At 44.4% G+C, this 18,731-nt stretch overlaps 1 protein-coding gene across 1 annotated transcript; it reads right to left on the bottom strand.

The window, feature by feature from the left end:
• Positions 1–962: 962 nt before the first annotated feature.
• Positions 963–17,317, bottom strand: rybpb (RING1 and YY1 binding protein b). The gene is made up of 5 exons (XM_033626935.2): positions 17,160–17,317; positions 16,437–16,562; positions 2,030–2,338; positions 1,845–1,943; positions 963–1,508 (listed from the first exon to the last, which is right to left on the bottom strand). The coding sequence occupies exons 1-5, from the start codon at positions 17,183–17,185 to the stop codon at positions 1,259–1,261; spliced, it is 810 nt and encodes a 269-aa protein (XP_033482826.1). The 5' UTR covers positions 17,186–17,317; the 3' UTR covers positions 963–1,258.
• Positions 17,318–18,731: the final 1,414 nt, after the last annotated feature.

Consider the following 18,731-nt stretch of genomic DNA (forward strand, 5'->3'; position numbering starts at 1 on the left):
TCTTTGCAAATTGCTCGTGTCTTTGCACTTGTTTTCTGGGATATCGGGATTGAGAGAATGAAGATTCAAAAGTCGTCTTCAGGACCACAACAAAAGAAAAATGAAATCGATTTCACAACAGCTTGACAAAACAGGTCTATTTTACAGTTCGATATGGTTTTACCAAGTGGAACTGCGTGGAACCGTCCTTCAGTCACCACAGAAAAGAAACACTCTGGCTCCAGAGCTGAGAGGACAGCTCGAACTTCAGCCAGAAAACTCAATATCCAAGTACGGAATGCAGAAAATATCAACAGCTTTTAGTGTTTTACACAACAGCCTACACTGTACAGTTAAGGACATAAGATACTGTATAAGAGATCTGCTATAGCATACTAAATCATAGACAATCTAGTTGAAAAAGTCAGGTGTCTGAACCTCAGGTGACCTTCCTCTGATGCACATTGACCTGTACAGAACGAGACGGACCTGATGGAGGTCCCGACAGTGTTCAGAGTGAGACAGTGTTATTGAGAGAAGTGAATGAGAATTTGATTCATCAGCACTCTGTCACATTGAGTGAATGGGCAATCCCAGATCTGCAAAACCGCTTCACAGTGTATCTAGCACCAGTGTGTGTGTATGTGGTATGTGTGTGTGTGTGTGTGTGTGTGTGTGTGTATCCGTGTGACTCGAGTCTTGTCCTATCATCTTCAAACTGCAATAAAAACACTTAAGGAATGATCGATCGGCAGGGCTACACAGCAAAGCGTCAACATAAAAAAGGAGAATATCAAAGTATACAGGTGCAACAGGTAATAAATAAGGGTAATAATAGTTTAAAGTTATTGAAATGATGGTGGTTATTGTGCCCAGCGGAGAATTCTTCTTTACAAAAACAAAACAAAAAATGTCGACTTGGCCTCACATCCACATACATATATAAAACAATACATACAAGTGTCTGGATGCTACCGCAGGGGAGGTTGGGGATGGGGGTGTTATTCCTTGTAGCCCTGCTCTCCTCGCCTGTGCCACGGGTGTAACCACGAGGGGAGATCCCCCTGCATTTCCCTGGCAGGCGCACCGCACTGTTCCTCTCAGCTTTCCAACTCCTCTCAGCATCCAAGGGTGATCATGGAATGGAGGCAGGGCAGCGATGGGAAAGGTGAAATCTCTCCCCCTATGGGATCCATAGTGTCCAGAAATGTGGGGGGAAAGGGGGGGAAGGGCGGGGGCTTGTGGAGCGAGGTGAGGACGGGACAAAAGGGACAGGGCCTCAGAACGACTCGTCGTGCCCCACAGAGAGATCCCCTTTGGGTGTGGAGGCCCTCGACGAGCCCTTGTCCATGCTCTCGGAGCCGGAGCTCTGGTGCTGTTGTTCAGAACCCGCGCTGGACGTGATGGTGGACGAGGATGTGGAGGAGGAGCGGGTCTTCTCCTTAAAGTCTGTTATGATCACTGTCACGTTCCCGACGGTGATAGCCAACTGCTGGGCGGTGCTCCGGTCAATGTTCTTCAGTTTGGGCCTGAGGGGCATAGACAGACAGAGGGAGAGAAAAAACATTAACCAGAAATGGCAACCACAATATGTGTGTCTCAGCAACAACAAGGGGGAGGCTGCCAGCACTGTGGGGGCGGTTACACTAAATTGCTCAATTCATCGGGTGACACATGAACCGTCAGAACAAGTGTATATAAAGTGAGAGTGGGTGTTTAGTGTAAAAGATCATTTGTGAATCATTTGAGGTTTCCCACTAGCCTTGTGCAGCATGACTTTCTCTAAAAAGAAGTGCTGCGTAGTCATAGATGTGAAACCATGTGTGCTGCCAGAGAGATGCGGTGTATGAGAGGGTGCTACACACCTGGAAATGTGAGAGTTCTTGTTGGTCTTGGTTGCTGATTTGCCAGACTGTATGCTGTGTTTGTCGCTGGGTGAGCTCTGATGGTTGTCTGATTTGGGTCTGGAGGAAAACATACGAACGGGTGAGGATAAAACACCGCAGACAACATCCAGAGACACAAGTGAAGACTCAACATGTAGACTAACCTGGTCTTTTTGCTGCTGGGCTTCTTCGTGACGGCTGGGCTAATTTCCTTCTCTCTGTCGGGTTTGTCTTTGATTGGCTGTTGTTCAGTGTCACTCTTTTCCTTTTCGGGAGAGTCTCCCTCTGGCCTCACTATCTCTGGACGTTCACCCTCTGGACGCCCCTCTCCGTTGGCGCGCTCGCCTTCGCCGTCCGGGCGCTCCTTGTCTGTGCGCTCGCTCCTCTCCCTTCGCTCCTTCTTGGGCGGGGGAGGCATCGGGTACTGCTGAGCCACCTGCTGGGCGACCAGCTGGGAGTTGATCCTGGGTTTCCTGTGGAGGAGATCCAAGGCACAAAGATGGATTAGCCTCGTAGTGGAGCTATGAGCTGACTCTGGCTACACACCAACACAGTTACACTACGGCTGACAAAGAGAGGTGACTGAACCTACAGGCCAGAGAGGGAAAGGGGGCTGATGCTCCCAACTGCTGCAGAGGTGGGTTTACGGGGCCGCTTCCTAGTGGAGCAGCTCTGTTTTGAGGGCTAATCTCATTAGCTCACAGCTGTAATAAAATGAATGCACAGGATCACAAGGTGGGACATTTGCAGCACGTCACTTAGGTCCTCTAATCTGATTACTGCAGGGTTGGCCCCATTTGTCACAGACTGAGATTCAGTTGGACATGGTGTAGCTGCTCTACTCACTGAGCTCACCAGCAACCATAGCTCTACTGCCACCTTTTTGACTCAAATGCATACGTCAACACAATCCATAACCATCTCTTTGAGTTTATCATCATTCCTATTCAGCAAAAACAATAAAAGAAAAGAAAACAAATGTCACGTGCAACTTTCAAAGAATCCCTCTGATTTTCTAAGAGGCGGTTCACATAAAACCATCCTTTTCTGAAAGCATCTTTTGTGGTGTTTCACCACTCAACTGTTACAAACATGCGTGCAGCAAGAGCAGCATCTTGCTCCATCAGCTGTGCAGATGAACAGGGCCTGAAATTGTGAGGCAAAATGCTAACCCCAAGTCAGACAGCCTGGGCCAACACACACACCTGCAGCATAATGGACACCAGCTGGCAGCATCTGGGGGGAAGCAGAGGACCTGGGGGTAGAGGGAAGGATGACTGCAGCCTTCCAGAGACTCCGACTCTGCCGAGACCAAACTGCAGCCAGCAACATGGATAATCACAGGCCAGCACTGGGCAAGCATGGTGAGGAGTAAACCACAAGTACGCTCACACACACAAACACGCAGTTGAAAAGCTTAGCGTGCAAACAAACAGCCTGGCACAGCTCGGTGGCTGCTCAGGGAGCCTTTCAACAGGAACACAACAAGTTATACTAGCTTGCTGTGTATACCCAACCCTTCCAAACCCAATTCTACTCTTGGCAGGAAGAGTTTTTGTGATATCCCAGCAGTGGGGAGGAGGTCCCTTGATCCTCAGGACTGCTTTAGGAGACCTGTGGTCAAGTAGGGAGTCTTGAAAGTTTTAGAAACTCTGTCAGTCTAAGCATCAGGGCAGATAAACAAGTGTTACTGCTGTAAAATGAAGTTCTGGCAGTGAAAACAAATGTTTCTGGCTTTGCCATGGGAATGGTCTGAGAGCAAATACTGAGGCAAAAACAAAAGAAGCTCAATAGCGTGTCAGACTGATGACTCTGATTTCAGTGGCTTGCTGTGGAGAGTGGTTTTTCAGACAGCTGCTTAAGTGGTTAGCCTCAGTGTTTCAATTTGGCAACATCATATTGCCAGTCCAGTTACTCCTTTCTGCACTTCCATCCACGCGCATCTTTCACAACTGACACTCCACTCAGTCCATCTATGGCTTAGTAGCCAAGCACTTTAAAACTCTTGTGATCCAATCCTTTTGCAACTTTTTCTCTACTGCTCCATAAAGCTCATTTAGTCTCCTCCTGCTGAGGCCTATTACAGACAGAGAGGGCCTTTCCTTGAGGAGGGGGTGGGGGAGTACAGCCGATCAGAAGACAATCAATCGGGGCATAATACAGCATCATGTTGTAATGTTCGCACTACACTCCATCAATACGCCGGCTGTGGTGAATGCTGAGGAGCCCTAGGCCGTTGATTCAGTATCCATTAGCTGCCTTGGTTTTCTGGAGCCTGGGGCTGTCTCTACCTGCTCCCCTTTGATAAGGCACCCCCTGGGGGCCTTTAGTGGGTTAAATTAAAGGGCGATACAGATGTGAGACTTTCTTACAGTCCTGTTCCAACTTCATCATTGCCAACCTTGTCCTGTCCCATGAAATTGATCCCAATTCCATTTAAATCTGAAGTAAGTGCTTCCCATGTAGAGTATCTTTTCATAGTACTAATAAGGTTGCTACACCCTGCAATGCTTTTACATGCCTATGTGATGAAGTTGATAACTATTTAATTAGGAGGGGATAATTTGATTACAGCACTTGACCTCCTGGCCTGTGCTGACACAGCACCAATTTGCAATTATAAATTCCTCAAGAGTCCTGTTCCTGTCTGAGCCTTGGTTTTCCCTGCTTCATTCCCATGGGAATCTTGATGACTACCTCCGGATTCCTGATCAGATGTCAACATCTGGCAAGAAACATCAACATGCCACTGAGCAAGTGCGATAAAATGCAATGCAGTTCTGGACAAGGTGGCAGCTTGAGCCATGTGAGAATACAGCAGTGGGCAAAGCCACAGTAAAGAAATATGCTCACTGACATACATACCCCTCATGAAATAAATATTTGTCTCTCTAAAACAGATTGTCAACACAGACAGCATCCAACAGGACCAGAAATCATTTTGTTTGACAGCGAAAGAGCTGTTAGCCAAGGAGGCGATGAATGAATGATTGATTGACTGATAAGCTCCACGCCCCTTTTCGCCTGTTGCGGAGTTGAAGCCCTGGTCAGAGCCTGAGATTTGTGTCAGCAGCAGCAGTGGCGGCAGAAGCAGCCCGGTAGTTAAGCAGTGATTCAGTGCCAGCTGTAAGTCAGCCATGAGTTGCTGCTGGCATGACAGAGGCACCGCTCTCTATGCCCCATTATTTATTTACTGACCACACATCATGGCTTTGCACAGCAATGCTCTGTGGCTCATTAACATGACTGGAGATTCTGCATGACACCATATGTGTGTTAGTTACTTGCATTTATTACATAGTGGTGGGACTGAACAGCTGGAAAATGTCTAACTCTGCTTAAAAATGTAATTCATATTTAAAATCAATTACAGTTCATATCTTAATTATCTGTCCTGCACAGAATGCACAAATCAAACAACATTGCTGAAAATGAATCTACAACAGAGTTATATTATTTAGCAAACATCCAAATCAAATACGAAACATCTATGTTTCACAAGAGGTACTGGAAATGATCCTGAGAGCAGGACCAGGAGTGAACTCCAGGATCCAATTGCAGAGATTGCTCCAACCTCCCGCTGTCGCCAATATATTCCTGTGGATTCAGTGTGAGTGTGTGAGTGAGAGTGTCAAGTGTATAAAGCCTGCTGTCGAATCATTTCCCACTGTGAGGGCTTACAGCTTATTACCTCCCCTTCGCACAACAATAGGCCGTGATTGACAGCTCCTCCTATGCTTGGCCCTAAATTCCACCGTCTGGGGGAGGGAGGAGTGGGGAGACTTCCTCAACGGGATGCCCTGAAATAACTATCATCATGCTTAAAAGCGCCTAATTCAGTCAGACTGACACCCATAGTTAGACTGCTCCACTCAGGCTGAACCATCCCAGAGACAGACACACCTCTGCTCAGCTGGTGCTCTCGCTGGCCAGGAACAGCTGATACTGCGAGCTGAGGGCAAAAACCGATGCTGCTGTTTCTGAGGGAACTCTTTCTAGACAGACCAAAAACAATGAGCCGGAGCACTTCATGGAGAGACCGAGTAATGAAGAGCATGAGCGAGCGATGGAGAGTGTGATAGAGAGAGAGAGAGGCGCAGGAAAGCCCTCATTAACACAGCTCTTTTATTTGAAGTGCTGTGTGGAGGACAAGCAATTATTTCCTGCCAGGCTGAGTGAATGCAGCGGCAGACAGCTGAGCGAGGAGGAGAGAGAGCGAGACAGACAACAGTATTCTTCGACCATGGTCCGCCCCGCTGAAGAGCTCAGACTATTTAACATCGCCAACTCTCTCATTCAGACTCTGTAAATAACTGCATCTACGCAGTACGAATGTGGGCTCCTTGTTCTCGGTGATGTATAAAGTTGTTCACAAACATGAATCATCTATTCAGATGTATTCAGCAGTGACCTGGTTTCCCCCCCACATAGGACTGAGAGACCATCACAGCCTCAGCCTGAAGCACATCTCTCAGATCCAGCATGTGACAATGCCACAGGGCTTTAGTTTGATCACAGCACCTCCCAATGATGTGCTGGCAGCCATGTAATCGATGATCTACATGAACTCGTCTGTGTCAACACTTGCTGTATGCCTTGATCATTATGTAAAAGCACGTGATGTTCTCCCCTTCCCACTACCAGTTTGGAGGGTGATGGAGCAGAGCACAGAGCCGCCTGCCTGTGGTGCATCACATTAGTTAACCAGTCAGCGGGTATAAATATCTGTATGCTCTATTGTTCTATTGTTGAATGCTGGACAATCTTTCCAGAGAGACTTGAGGTATGTCTGGGAGGAGCACTGCATGGCCCTTGGCTGACAACACTTTTCTTGAAACAGTGCAACACTGTAAAAAAAAATGTGGTGTGTGCATGTGTTAGATGACTTAAGACAAGAGTAGAATTATCAGTATGGATTGTTATCCACGTATCATTTTATAGTAAATTAACTATTCACGTTCAATAGTAACTAGAGCTGAAACAATGACTCAGTTGGCAGAAATGTAATCAGCAGTTGTTCTGATAATTGATTAATCTTTTAAGCCACTGTTTAAATGAAAGTGCCAAAAATTCACAGCTTCTGATTTCATAAATGTCGATATTTGCTGGCTTTCTTGGTCTCCCATAATAACAGTTAATAATAGTAATTGGACTGCTGGTCGTACAAAGGAAGTTTCAATTTGTCCACTTGGGCTTGGAATTATCAATTAATCTCACTATTATTTGCTTTGTAAACTGATTAGTCAGAGAAGAGAAGATGTAAGGGCAAAAAATGAAAAATGTCCATCACAAGTTCCCAGAGTCTAATCTTCAGATGTTTTGTCCAAACAAGAGTCCAAAAGCTATTTAATTTACTGTTAAAAATAAAACAGAAAAGCTTCACATATAAGAAGTTCGAACCAGCAAAATATGATTTGTCATTGACAATTAATTTTATGTCAATCAACTAATGGATCCATTGTTTCTGCACTAAGAGTAACATTTGTATTTTAGACCTTAATCTGACTGAGTTTGTCAGTGGCCTCTGGGCTCAACTTGAGTGGCAGCCCTCTATGTCTGGGGAGGTTATCTTGAGATGCCAGTCAAAAAATCGAGACATCAGTCTTCAACAGAACACCTTATAAATGTACCCTCATCAGTAAATATGAACAGACCTACAAATTTATTTACTGAGGTGTCAAACTGAAAAATGACATATACAAATACCACTGGACTGGGGGACCTGTGCTCCCTGTGAGGGAGTCCTTGATCAGTTGGAGCCTGAGGTGACTGGAGCAGTGTTGTCACCTCCAGCCATCCATGGGTAAAGTAATCTGTGTGAGTGAGTGTGTTGCGGAGGTTGAATGAGGATATCACCTGAAGAGCAGCCTGGGGCTACAGCGCTTCTTGATTCATTCCCACTGCCCACCAGAGGCATTAAGCATTCATCCCTGCGCGAGTCCCTTCGAGTCAGGACTTTGAGGGCTTAATGTTCAGTGTTTCCCCTCGGTGACTGCTGTGGGGGTGGGGTGGTTCTATGGGTGTATATCACAAATTTCATCACAATATTATTATTATCGATTAAACAGACTCCATTAACACACATGAAACGTGGCTAATGACCCACCATCCCTGTACAATTATAGGGGGGGCACTGATGTTACCCCCCTCCTTTACTTCTCCACCTTTAGGGACGGGAATTGATAAGATTTTATTGATACCAATGCCATTATCGACTCTGCTAAGCTGTCCGATTCATTACTGATTCCCTTATTCCCTTCACAGGTTTTTATTTAGCATCAACCAACTGCTTTATTTTCTTAACACAGTGTAGATGAAAGGAGAGAATATTTGTACAGCATTCATTTTCATTCAAGTTTCCTCAGTCAAAGAAAAAATCTGCTAAGCCTGCCTGCATGGCACTAATGTTGTTATAATATAGAGTATTCTACAGGAAAAGATATTAGTCGATTCTGCTCAATATCCTTAGAGCGCTTGCTTTGATCTTTAGTCTTAGATCTTTAGATCTTCCCATTACTTTGAACAAAACAGGATAGTAACAGTTGGCATGGCTGCGCCTGCTTTTCTTTTTAATAAACTTGCTCAAGATGTTTTTCTTTTGGGCTGCGGCTCAAGCTCAGCGGCAGCTCCCTCCTCATCTCCCTCTTCTCTCACGGGATGCGCTCTCCACCCGAGGATGACCGCTTCATCCTCTATCATCATCTTGGTCTCCTCAACATTCAGGTTTCAATCTCCCCGGGAGCGAGGGTTCTGGTATGTTGCCTTGCACATGAATTCCCTGCTGTCACACCATCTACACTTTGGAGAGACACTTTGGAGAAAGGTGTAGATGGCATGACAGCAGCTGGAGCCTTGTGCTGTGTTCAGCTGCTGTACAAAGTAGACGCTTTTAGTTTAGAATTGTAGTATCTGTCATCCAACGAAGTACTGATAACATGCTTAGTATTTTGCAAATTGTTTGGGGGTGGTAAATAAGTTTTTTATTTGATGACCTTGGGCGCTGATACACAAAAATAAGCTAAATAATTGTGTTTATTCAAAAAAGCAAAATGACAGTAGGATCATTGGTGGGGCGCTGGTGGCTTAGTGGTGGAGCAGGCGCCCCATGTACAAGGCTGTTGCCGCAGCGGCCTGGGTTCGACTCCAGCCTGTGGCCCTTTGCTGCATGTCACTCCCTCTCTCCCCCCCCTTCACGCTTGTCTGTCCTATACATTAAAGGCTAAAAAGCCCAAAAAATATCTAACAAAAAAAAAAAAAAGACAGTAGGATCATTGGGCAAGAATTGTCACTGGTGTGTAATCTGTGCGAGCCTGAACAACACATAGAACCAGTGATGCCAACTATATAATACATGCGACACAAAGTATGTTGCGCTGTACAGCCCTGATGCAGCACTGTTGTCATCTTTCTTTGTGAAGCCGTGCTTTGGACAGTTTTTCCTCTCCGCCATGACTCCTTGTTGAAAGCTTCCAGCAGCATAGACACGAGTTTGACGTCATTGTTTTTCACTGTGCAACTGTCAGAAAAACATGCTCTGATAAAAAAAACTGATAAGCTCGTTAGGGCTGCCCCTTTAAGTCAGAGATTCGAATCGGCAGTCAGAGACCCCTCAATCAACTGAGATCGCCTCAAGTTGAGCAGCATTTTTTCTTTTGCTAGTCAGTGTGCTGTGCAGTGGAGATGTGTTGTTCTCAAGATTTTGCTGTGAAGCAAGCGCTCTTAACTTCTACGCTATTCTTTGGTACGGACAGCTGTGGATGTGATGCAGTGGCACAGAGTGGGAGAACCTTTGCACTTTAAGGCTCCATATTAACATTAGCTTCTCTCTTCTGCTTGGTAGTGGTGAATCTACAGCTCATGTATACTTAATATGACATAGTCTGGCTTTTGTTTGATATCTAGTGTTGGCAAGAAGTGTTGATGCACATCTCCAGCACTGTTAGCTTGTTTACTCTATTATATGAATGCCACTGTCACACCGAACATCTGGCTAAGCCTTGTTCATTGTCTTCATTTTAAAAATAAAAATCATCCAATATTTGTATTATATGGCCAAATCTTATTTGACTGACAAGTTTGAGTCGGGTACAGCCCTAAGACTCAGAAACATAAGATTCCAATGGATCAGACAATTTGGAACCAGTCCTATATTCCCATCCCTATCAACCTTACACTCCTTTTATGAATGTATGGATCCCCCCACCATGTCTCCATCAGGTACAGAGCGAGTGCACAGCAGGCACCCAGTAAGCATCTACACCCCACTCTTTTTCCTCAAACAGCAAAAGAGCAAAGATATCTCAGCTTTTCTGAAACAACTGTAAACCTTATACACCATGCTGGCTGCCAGGAGTCTGGTTTTCTGCTTCTCCTGACAGGCTGAAAGAGTCCACCTGTCTGAGTTTGGATGCATCTGAGATAGACAGACATACGCAAGAAGAGAAGGAGGTCTGTGACAGAGGAATTAAAAGAGGGAACGTCTACGTTTGTGTCTGCTGTGGGTAAAAGACCATTTATCTTCACACTGACAACTCTTTCCCTGACCCATCTTTCAGGATACAAACTGCCTGGCACTGGGCAGACTGACAGCGACTCATCGCAGAGGCACTAAGCACGTATGAGCTCCTTCCATCAGCAGCACTGTGTCACATTGCTTAGTATCACTCATTTGTTTTCCTCCTCTTCATCATTCTCTCTTTGTCTTTTCCAATGCTCTCCTTTCACTTTCTCCCTGTGCATTAGCCCCCCTCACCCCCACCACCGCCGCCCAAACCTAAATCCCGCTGCCTTTAAGTAGGTCGTCTTCACCTCTCTTCACCCTCTCTCCTACTGTTTGCCTCTGGTGTGCGTGAGTTATCTGTCAAGTAGACGCGGTCACCCCATCTTGCTGCTGTCCTGTCATCTTCTTGCCCATTTGCTTTAGTATACACAGAAGCCTGGTTTGAATTTGCAGAACTGCCGAAGGGGACATTGCACCTTCACAGCAGGCTCTCATGTTCTACACAAAGGGAACAACATCTAGCAAGCAAACCTCAAGTGAGGACACCTGACACCAAGAGCTCAAACACAAAGCCGCTTCTGACTACTGTAGCCACGATTCAAACTCCACCAAACTATCAGGCTTTTCCTCATAATGCTCAGACAAACCATAGCTCAACAGGATCAAACCCTTTGTCTCCTACAATCATTTTATAACTCTACAGAGAGAAAATGGTCAGTTCTGGAAACACTCTCAATCCGAAGCAAATGACATGTCAAATGGTGCTGTCCTTTTCCCATGCATGGATGGTGGTGCTGGTAGAAACAGAAGAGGCTGTCCAGTCCAGCTCTCTCCCTCCCTGGGTAATGATGTGCTTCAGCCCCTGGAGACTCGTGGCTGAGTGAGCACATCCCCCTTACAGCCATCCATACCCCCCTTCCTTCAACACACACGCACACACATAAATGTCCAGACGCTACACTCCTGTCTGTCCCTTCATCGCTCTGTTTCTCCTTGTGTCCTCTCATGCCCTCCTCTTCTCCTTACTCCTCAGCTAGCTGCGACTCCACACTTAACTCCCTCACTCCCTCTCTCCTTGTCCTCATATGCTCTCTTTCCCTATTTTCCTGAGACTCCGCACTCCCTCACTGTCGCACTCATTTGCCTCATCTTTTTTGTGAGGGGAGGAGCCCCGATTCAACAGCTCTCTTTCAACATTTCTGTTTTGTCAGATTGCCAAATTGGCTACTGTATTTAATCACTCACACTCTGCCAAATCCCATGAAGTAATTAAGAACTTTTAAATCCGGCAATTAACATGTAAAGATTAGGGCTACCCGCTCGTGCTTAGGGTTTTAGTGCAGATGCTGATAATGCTGGATAAGCAAAAGCAGTTTCCTCTGAGCGGGGGCTGCTGTGGGGGCAGGGGGTGGGCGAGGAAGTGCAGATATAAATTGAGCGCCAGCATGTCCCTCTTATGTAATTCCATTATCCTAGACAATTTGCCTTAATGTGACAGTGGTAGAATCCACGGATTATAATGACTCTATTCCATCATTGTAAGACAGAAAGTCACACACACACGCCGTGACACACAAACACACATGCACACTGCAATCATTTTCCAATAATTGTGCAGCCTCAACACTTACACCAAGAAAGAGGTGCACTTTTACTTGTTTAGCCCCATTACTAACTTGTGGCTTTAGGGGTAGGTATCCTTTAGATTTGGTCCATTCTGATTGTGTTCAGCAATCCCGTTTCTGACATTCATAATCTGTGGATTAACGGGTTTCCCATATGGTCATATTATAAAGCCACAGCTTAAATGCAAAACACATATACTTAAGTATGTTAACATCTGTAAATATCTACAGAGTCATGGACAATTACAGTGACTGCCTATGGTTGATTCATTTAAGTATGCCAGGGTGATCAGAAAAACATCTTCACCTTAAAATCCTTCAGACTTGTCACAATATTTGTACATGACATTATTCACATGTCAGTTTATACATGTTACAGGTGACTAAAAAAACTGTCTTGTTACCATGTAACAGCAGGATGGCCTCACCTATTAACTGAGAACAATGAAAGCTGTAATCCTACAGAGACAGTCTAGTGTCATTAACAGAGTGTCAATACAAATTATGTGCAAAAAAATTGTTGTGTCATTTGATTTAGCTCAAATAAGCTTAATTTCACAGATCCAGTCCAAATATCTGACAGGTCGGGCTCTGTTTGACTGAGCAATCTGGACTCCAGCTTTTGAGTTCACCTGACAAAAAAATGGATTCTTCCTCTATATCTTTTCTATTTGAAGCTCTATATCTGTATGTTAAAAATAAAATTACCCCATTGTATTAACAAGTATCAAGTTGCTTTGATTTCTGTTCAAATTATGTGTTGTATAAACATTTATATTAACTTTTTTATGACCATTTACTACTGGCTATATAGCTGACATCTACATTGGTAAACCCCCATATCTCACACTGCTGTTTACGTAGTAAATTGGTTGCATTGGTTCAGGTTCTGTGTCCTCTCGGCAGTCTGAGCTTCAGATAAATTGGGGTCCATTTAAGTTGGTTTATTTAATTCAGTCAGAGCGCTGCATTTTGCTAACCAGCGAGAAGCACCCATTTGTTCTGCTTTATATAAAGCACAGATGGAAGCTACTTGAAATGGTTGACAACAGAGCAACAGCGCATAGATAACAGCACAGCAGTCAAAGACTGAGGTACCTCAAGACTTCCTGTGATCCCCGCCATCAATCAACTTTAGAGGGCTCCTAATGGTTTCTCCCTAGGCCCCGGGGCTGACAGAGGTGCATACCAAACACCACCACAAAGCAAACTGATGTACAGCAACAAGGTGTCACGTTCATGCAGCGATTGGGTTCAGATGCCAGAAACATTTAAATATGATAGCATGCACCTCGCAGGGGATGCTAATGCAAACCTATCTCCAATAACCAAGGAAGCAGGCACTGAATGAAAAGGCTGAACACTTGGGCTACTTGGACTTGTAGATTAGCAGCGAGGTCAGGTGCAAAAAGCCGAGTGCTTTCTTGTTTAAGAGTCAGAGTGGCGGAGGCTAGATTTAGCCTACTTGAGTATCATGTTACATCACTGAGTTGGACTGGGTCAACAGGTTCGTTAGGCTGCGCTGGGCTGGGGAGAATGGGGCCTCTCCCTGCATGCTGATGCCACAGTCAGAGTTTTGCTCTCGTTAACACACATTCTTGCTTCCATTTGCACAAATCAGAGCTGCATGACCCACAGTTACCTGGCTTACCTACCGCTGGCAGGGGACAAAGTGCAGTTCAAGCCTTGCTGGAGTGAAAGCCTCTATTTGCGAATCACCATAGATCATATTAATTGTGTATTCTCCATCAACACCTGTAGAAACAGCTGGTGTCTCATTGACTCCATGCACACTGTGAGGGATGGATGTATCAAGCTGTGGAGGATGGAAATATTTATCTGATCATGAATTTCTCGTAGGACAGGCAGGATAACCCTGTATGACTCAACCTCTGCAGCTACCAACCGTCGCAATACTAATGCCTGCTGACTGCTACCTGTTGTACCAACAAACTTTCAGTAATGGGTGTGTGATACTTCAGCTGCATCCATTCTCTCCTTACTATGTTCAAATAAGTCAACACAGGCTGACCTTTGTCCCAGGACACAAGAAAAGGAAGCTATACTTGTGGATTGTGGAAGGAGTGTGTGGAAAGTAGCTTACAGACATTCACACCACTGAAAACAAGCCATTTCAAACAAAGCTTAAAAGGTATATGAGGAAGGAATTGTGAGCTACTGTTTGTAAACACAGTATGACTAGCGAAAGTGAAAGCCAAGCCTGACTTTGTCCACTTGGCGTTTTGCCTCTCTCCATTTGCAGGATTTCTGGTGCTGTGTCCCCTATTTTTGCAGCTTCCTTATGAATGTGTGCTACTTATGGTCTGGGACCTGGTCACTACCTTTTCATTAAGTCCCAACCTCACCTGTGCGCTGTTGCCAAGACTGTCCTGACCACAGCCAAATAAGTAGAAAATGAGAAAATACAGGCAGAAGGTAGGGTCTCCACAGATAAATAAACCCCCATGCACTTCCAGTGGGTCATACATGATGATTGAGAGGGATTACTTTTGTATAAATCTACTTTATACATTGTTTCTTAGTAAAATACTGCTCAGTGCACCTTTAAATACAATCATGTAAATAACTATCCAAGTTCATCCATCTTGTAAACACAAACTGATGATCCAAACCGAACTTTGAGAAAAGAAGTGTTTTGACTCTTACCAGCAGTGGGGAACTCTAATTAGTGAACACACTTGTTCTCATGCATAAAAGCACATTCAAAGTAGAGCCTCAGATAAAAGCAGCAAGACAAACATTCACAAATAGCCTTAAGTGTGAATCATTTAGCTAAGAGCATGTTGCTTCGTCCCATGCTTTGCTGGAATACATCAAACAGTGAAGAAAAGACAGCTAATTAGTACTCGTTAGAATAAGCGGCAGCCCCACAACTACACAATTGCATTAATCAAAGGTTAACTATTCACATCAAACAGGAATGTGTGACAACCACTACTGTGATGTCATGTGCTCCCATTTACCAAATAGAGGCAACTGGGCTGTTGCCAAAGCACAGTGGCAGGATGGCTACAACATGCTTGTCTCCGCTTCCTGCTTTCGCGCAGCAGGCTCAGCCTGCATCTTCAGCTGTGGTAAGCTACACGCGCAGCTAGGAAAAGATCATAGGGGGAGGGGAGCCAGACAATTAAGATTGAGCGCTTTTGGATTTTCAGTAAACCAGCGTCAGTGTGTTCTCCCCATTTGTGGTGCGTCAGGGGTGTCAGTGGAGCCACTCATTGTAAAACCACAGCTGGAAAGGTTAGAGTGCAGGGGACTTGTCAACAAACCCACAAATGACTCATCTATCTCTCCAGCTCATCATGCAACTGATGACACGAGTAAACAAACTCATACAGTGGCACACGCAACTTCTCATCACAAACATTCCCCAGAACTGGAGGTGGAGGCGTCATTCTACACAAAACCGAAAGGGAATCCCATCATGACATTTAAGTTATACAGTGATTTCATCTCAGTTTCCCATAAGATGCCGTCGTCTGCTAACGTCACAAAATGTATTCTATGGGAAGCTCAGGGGAAATGTCTGGGACATACAAGTCTGTTGCTATAAATGTTGATATGATTAATCTGGAGACATTGTCTGTGTGCAAACATGAGTGAATTCACTTGTAAACAGCTTCTGGAACAAAGCAGGCTTGTGGCAGATTGGATTTTGAACATGATTGATCACAAACTGTATGGACTTACATCTTAAAAAAACTAAAAAAATGATTTGTGTATAACTGAAATAAATAATAAATAAATAAAAAGAGAGGAAAAAAACTGTTGAACCTCATGTGAACACTCAGTGTCATGCCTGGTTGGGCATGAAATGGCATTGGCTTAAACTACAATGCACAGAGGGAAAAAGTCTGACGGACAAAGAAACAGTTCTGATTGAAAACTCATTTCTTAATCTAAGAAACAAAATCATCTCCTTTCTATTCATCCACCCCATGATGCACAACACATTTAACTTGTCAGACCATTAAAGCAACCTCTGCAATCCTACAGGTAGGTGAAATGCACGCACATACATTCACCTTGTTTCACTCCATGGAAAAAAAGCAGCCCTTTCGCTGTTGCTCTGTTGATGCACTGTAGCTGTACAGCCATCATGAAGTATGGTCCCTCTTCCCCACCCCATCCCCCCCCTGGCTAGTGAAGCAGCCAGCCTACCTAGACAAATGCATAAAAGCAATGCAATGTTAGTCGCATAAAATGGGAAACTACGGATAATCCAGACAACGGCAGGAGATGTTTGCATGATTGTCCATCAACAAGTCCGCATTCGCTCACAGACAAATAGGCTGTCGATCAAAGTTGTCATTCCCATAAATTGCGATGCAATGCTGCTGCAGCCAGCCAAGCAGGGGAAAAACGAGACGCTCAGACGAGAGAGAGGGAGAGAGAGGCAGAGAGAGGGAGGGAGCGCTACGTTACCTTGTGGATGTGCCCTTCCTCACATCGCAGATGCTGCATTTGAAAGCCTCGGCGGTGTTCCTGAAGGTGCAGACGCTACAGTCCCAGTAGCCGTCATCGGCGGTCTGTTTGGCTTGTCTTTTTGGCCTGACAAATGTTAAGGTCAAGTTAGTTTTTTGAAATACCACCAAGAGAATTTCATGAATTGACAAGAAAGGAGATTGTGACAAACACCACACGCTGTGTAACACACGAGCTTCTAAGTGCGGCACAAATAATGGTGTTGTCATTAATTTTGGGTTCGAGTCCCGACAAGTACAGCTCCTTGGTTAATAAATCCCCACAGCGGCGAAGCTCCACACCGTCCGATTGTATCGCCAGCTAACGTTAGGCTAGCAGGCAGGCAAGCATTGCTAAAATTTTCGGCATCGAAGCTTAGCATGTCGGCTAACAAAACCAATATCAAACAATGTCAATTTCGACATTGACCCTCCGAAAGGCTTCATCGAGACGGAAGAGCGTTTCAGAGAATGCCAGGCGTATCCTCTGAAAATTTTCCCTTTGTCTGTTAAGTGACTGGGTTGTAGGGAGCGAGAAGCCGCCATAGTGACTGCACTATTCTAGCTAGCTGTGGTATACCAACTGAAAAAGGGAGAAACGATCCCTGTGTGAGGGAAACGCATCTTAATATCGAGCCCGAAACGCACAAAACAAGCAGAAATTGGCAGTGGATGGTTGCCTTACCTGGTAGGGCTCTTCTTGTCGCCCATGGTGAAGAATAGTCCTCGGAAATAAGAAGAAAAAGGGGCCTCCTTTAATTGTCAGTGAGTGTAGTGGTTTCCAGATAGAGCCACTGCTGAAGCTGTTGGCAGACAGGCTCCACTCAGCGCTGGCTCGAGGCACGGCACAGCGACTGACTGCGCTACGTCACGTGACCGCCTCCCAGCCAATCAGAGCGTGACTCGGTTTAAAAGTCTGGATGGATGTTTAGTAGCTATTTTAATAACTACTAGAGAAATTTGACAGACCTCACCTCAACCCACGCACATACATAAAGATTACAGCTCTGGAATACTGATAGCGTTTATTAGAGCCTGTAACAAAACAAATATACATAGAAGTTTTAAAACACATTAACAATGATTTACAAGACAGAAGAAGAAAAAGAGCCCATGGAAACAATACACAAATAGCAAAAGCAATTATATGAAGGCAATACAGAAAACTAAAAGAAAAGAAAAGAAACATTACGACTAGTTTGTTAAAAGTACTAATGGGTCATCATATCAAAAATAAAATCCTGTTAAAAAAGGCAGCCAGCACAAGCTCTTTACACATAAAGAGTCACACACACAGTCATAAATCCTGTTGTGTTTCTGGTCTGTTAGAGATATGCTGCATCAGTTTTCAAGTTAATTTATAATTAATAATAGTACTATTATTAGTAATAACAGGCTTATCCATGAATGATCCTCTCTTGTTGTGTAGGGAGTTGTACCAGCATCACAAGATGGATCATACTTTGCTTGTTAAGTACATAAGCATTGAGTACATAAATATTTAAATTATGTGCATTTGCATTTGGGATGCAGGGGACATGTCCCCCTTGGTATTTCAAACATGTGCATTTGTCCCCCCCAGTAAAAACATGAAAGTAGCGGGGGACTTTTATGTTGACAAAATTAAAGACATTACCACTACAAATTAATGCAGAAGGCAAATATTGATGCATATAAATTCACCGGAATGCAGAAAAGTAAGTGTTTCATGCCCAAAATAGTCTCCAGTCTATAACAGAGTTTAACCACGGCCAAATAGACACATTTACACTCAATTTCACACATATGGGCAATTTAGAGTTTTTCATGTTTTTGGACTGTGGGAGTGAAGCTAGAGTACCTGGAGGAAACCCTGTGAACATGCAAATTGCACACAAAACACCAAGGCTGTGATTTAAACACACAATCCTTTAATTGTGAAGTCATGCTGTGGATCATTAAGGCAATGCCTCCCACATTTTAACTCCATAAAAGAAAGCTTTTCACATACAGTATGTGCACAGACAATTTTCATTCTTCCTGTATATAGGTGTTGGAAAAGTGTAAGTGTTTGTATTATTTGCAAGAAGGATGAGGTATATTTGGACAGAATATCTTTTTTTCTGTCATTGTGAATAGTCATATTCAGAAACATACCCATAAGAATGGGTGTATTATGAGATAATGGACCCCAGGGCACAGACATGTAAAAGGTCCACCACCTCTCCTGCATAGGGTTGGAAAGACACAGACTTTGGTGACTTTGCCTCTGTCTTGG

Source organism: Epinephelus lanceolatus, chromosome 1 (genome assembly GCF_041903045.1).
Source record: "Epinephelus lanceolatus isolate andai-2023 chromosome 1, ASM4190304v1, whole genome shotgun sequence".
NCBI lineage: Eukaryota > Metazoa > Chordata > Actinopteri > Perciformes > Serranidae > Epinephelus > Epinephelus lanceolatus.

What these genes read in the sequence shown, in the direction of transcription:
- rybpb (XM_033626935.2), bottom strand. Translation starts at nt 17,185, where the DNA reads ATGGGCGACAAGAAGAGCCCTACCAG. An exon ending in AGGAAGGGCACATCCACAAG is followed by an intron (nt 2,339 to 16,436) that starts GTAACGTAGCGC and finishes TCTCCTCCACAG; the next exon opens with GAAACCCAGGATCAACTCCC. An exon ending in AAGAACTCTCACATTTCCAG is followed by an intron (nt 1,509 to 1,844) that starts GTGTGTAGCACC and finishes TATGCCCCTCAG; the next exon opens with GCCCAAACTGAAGAACATTG.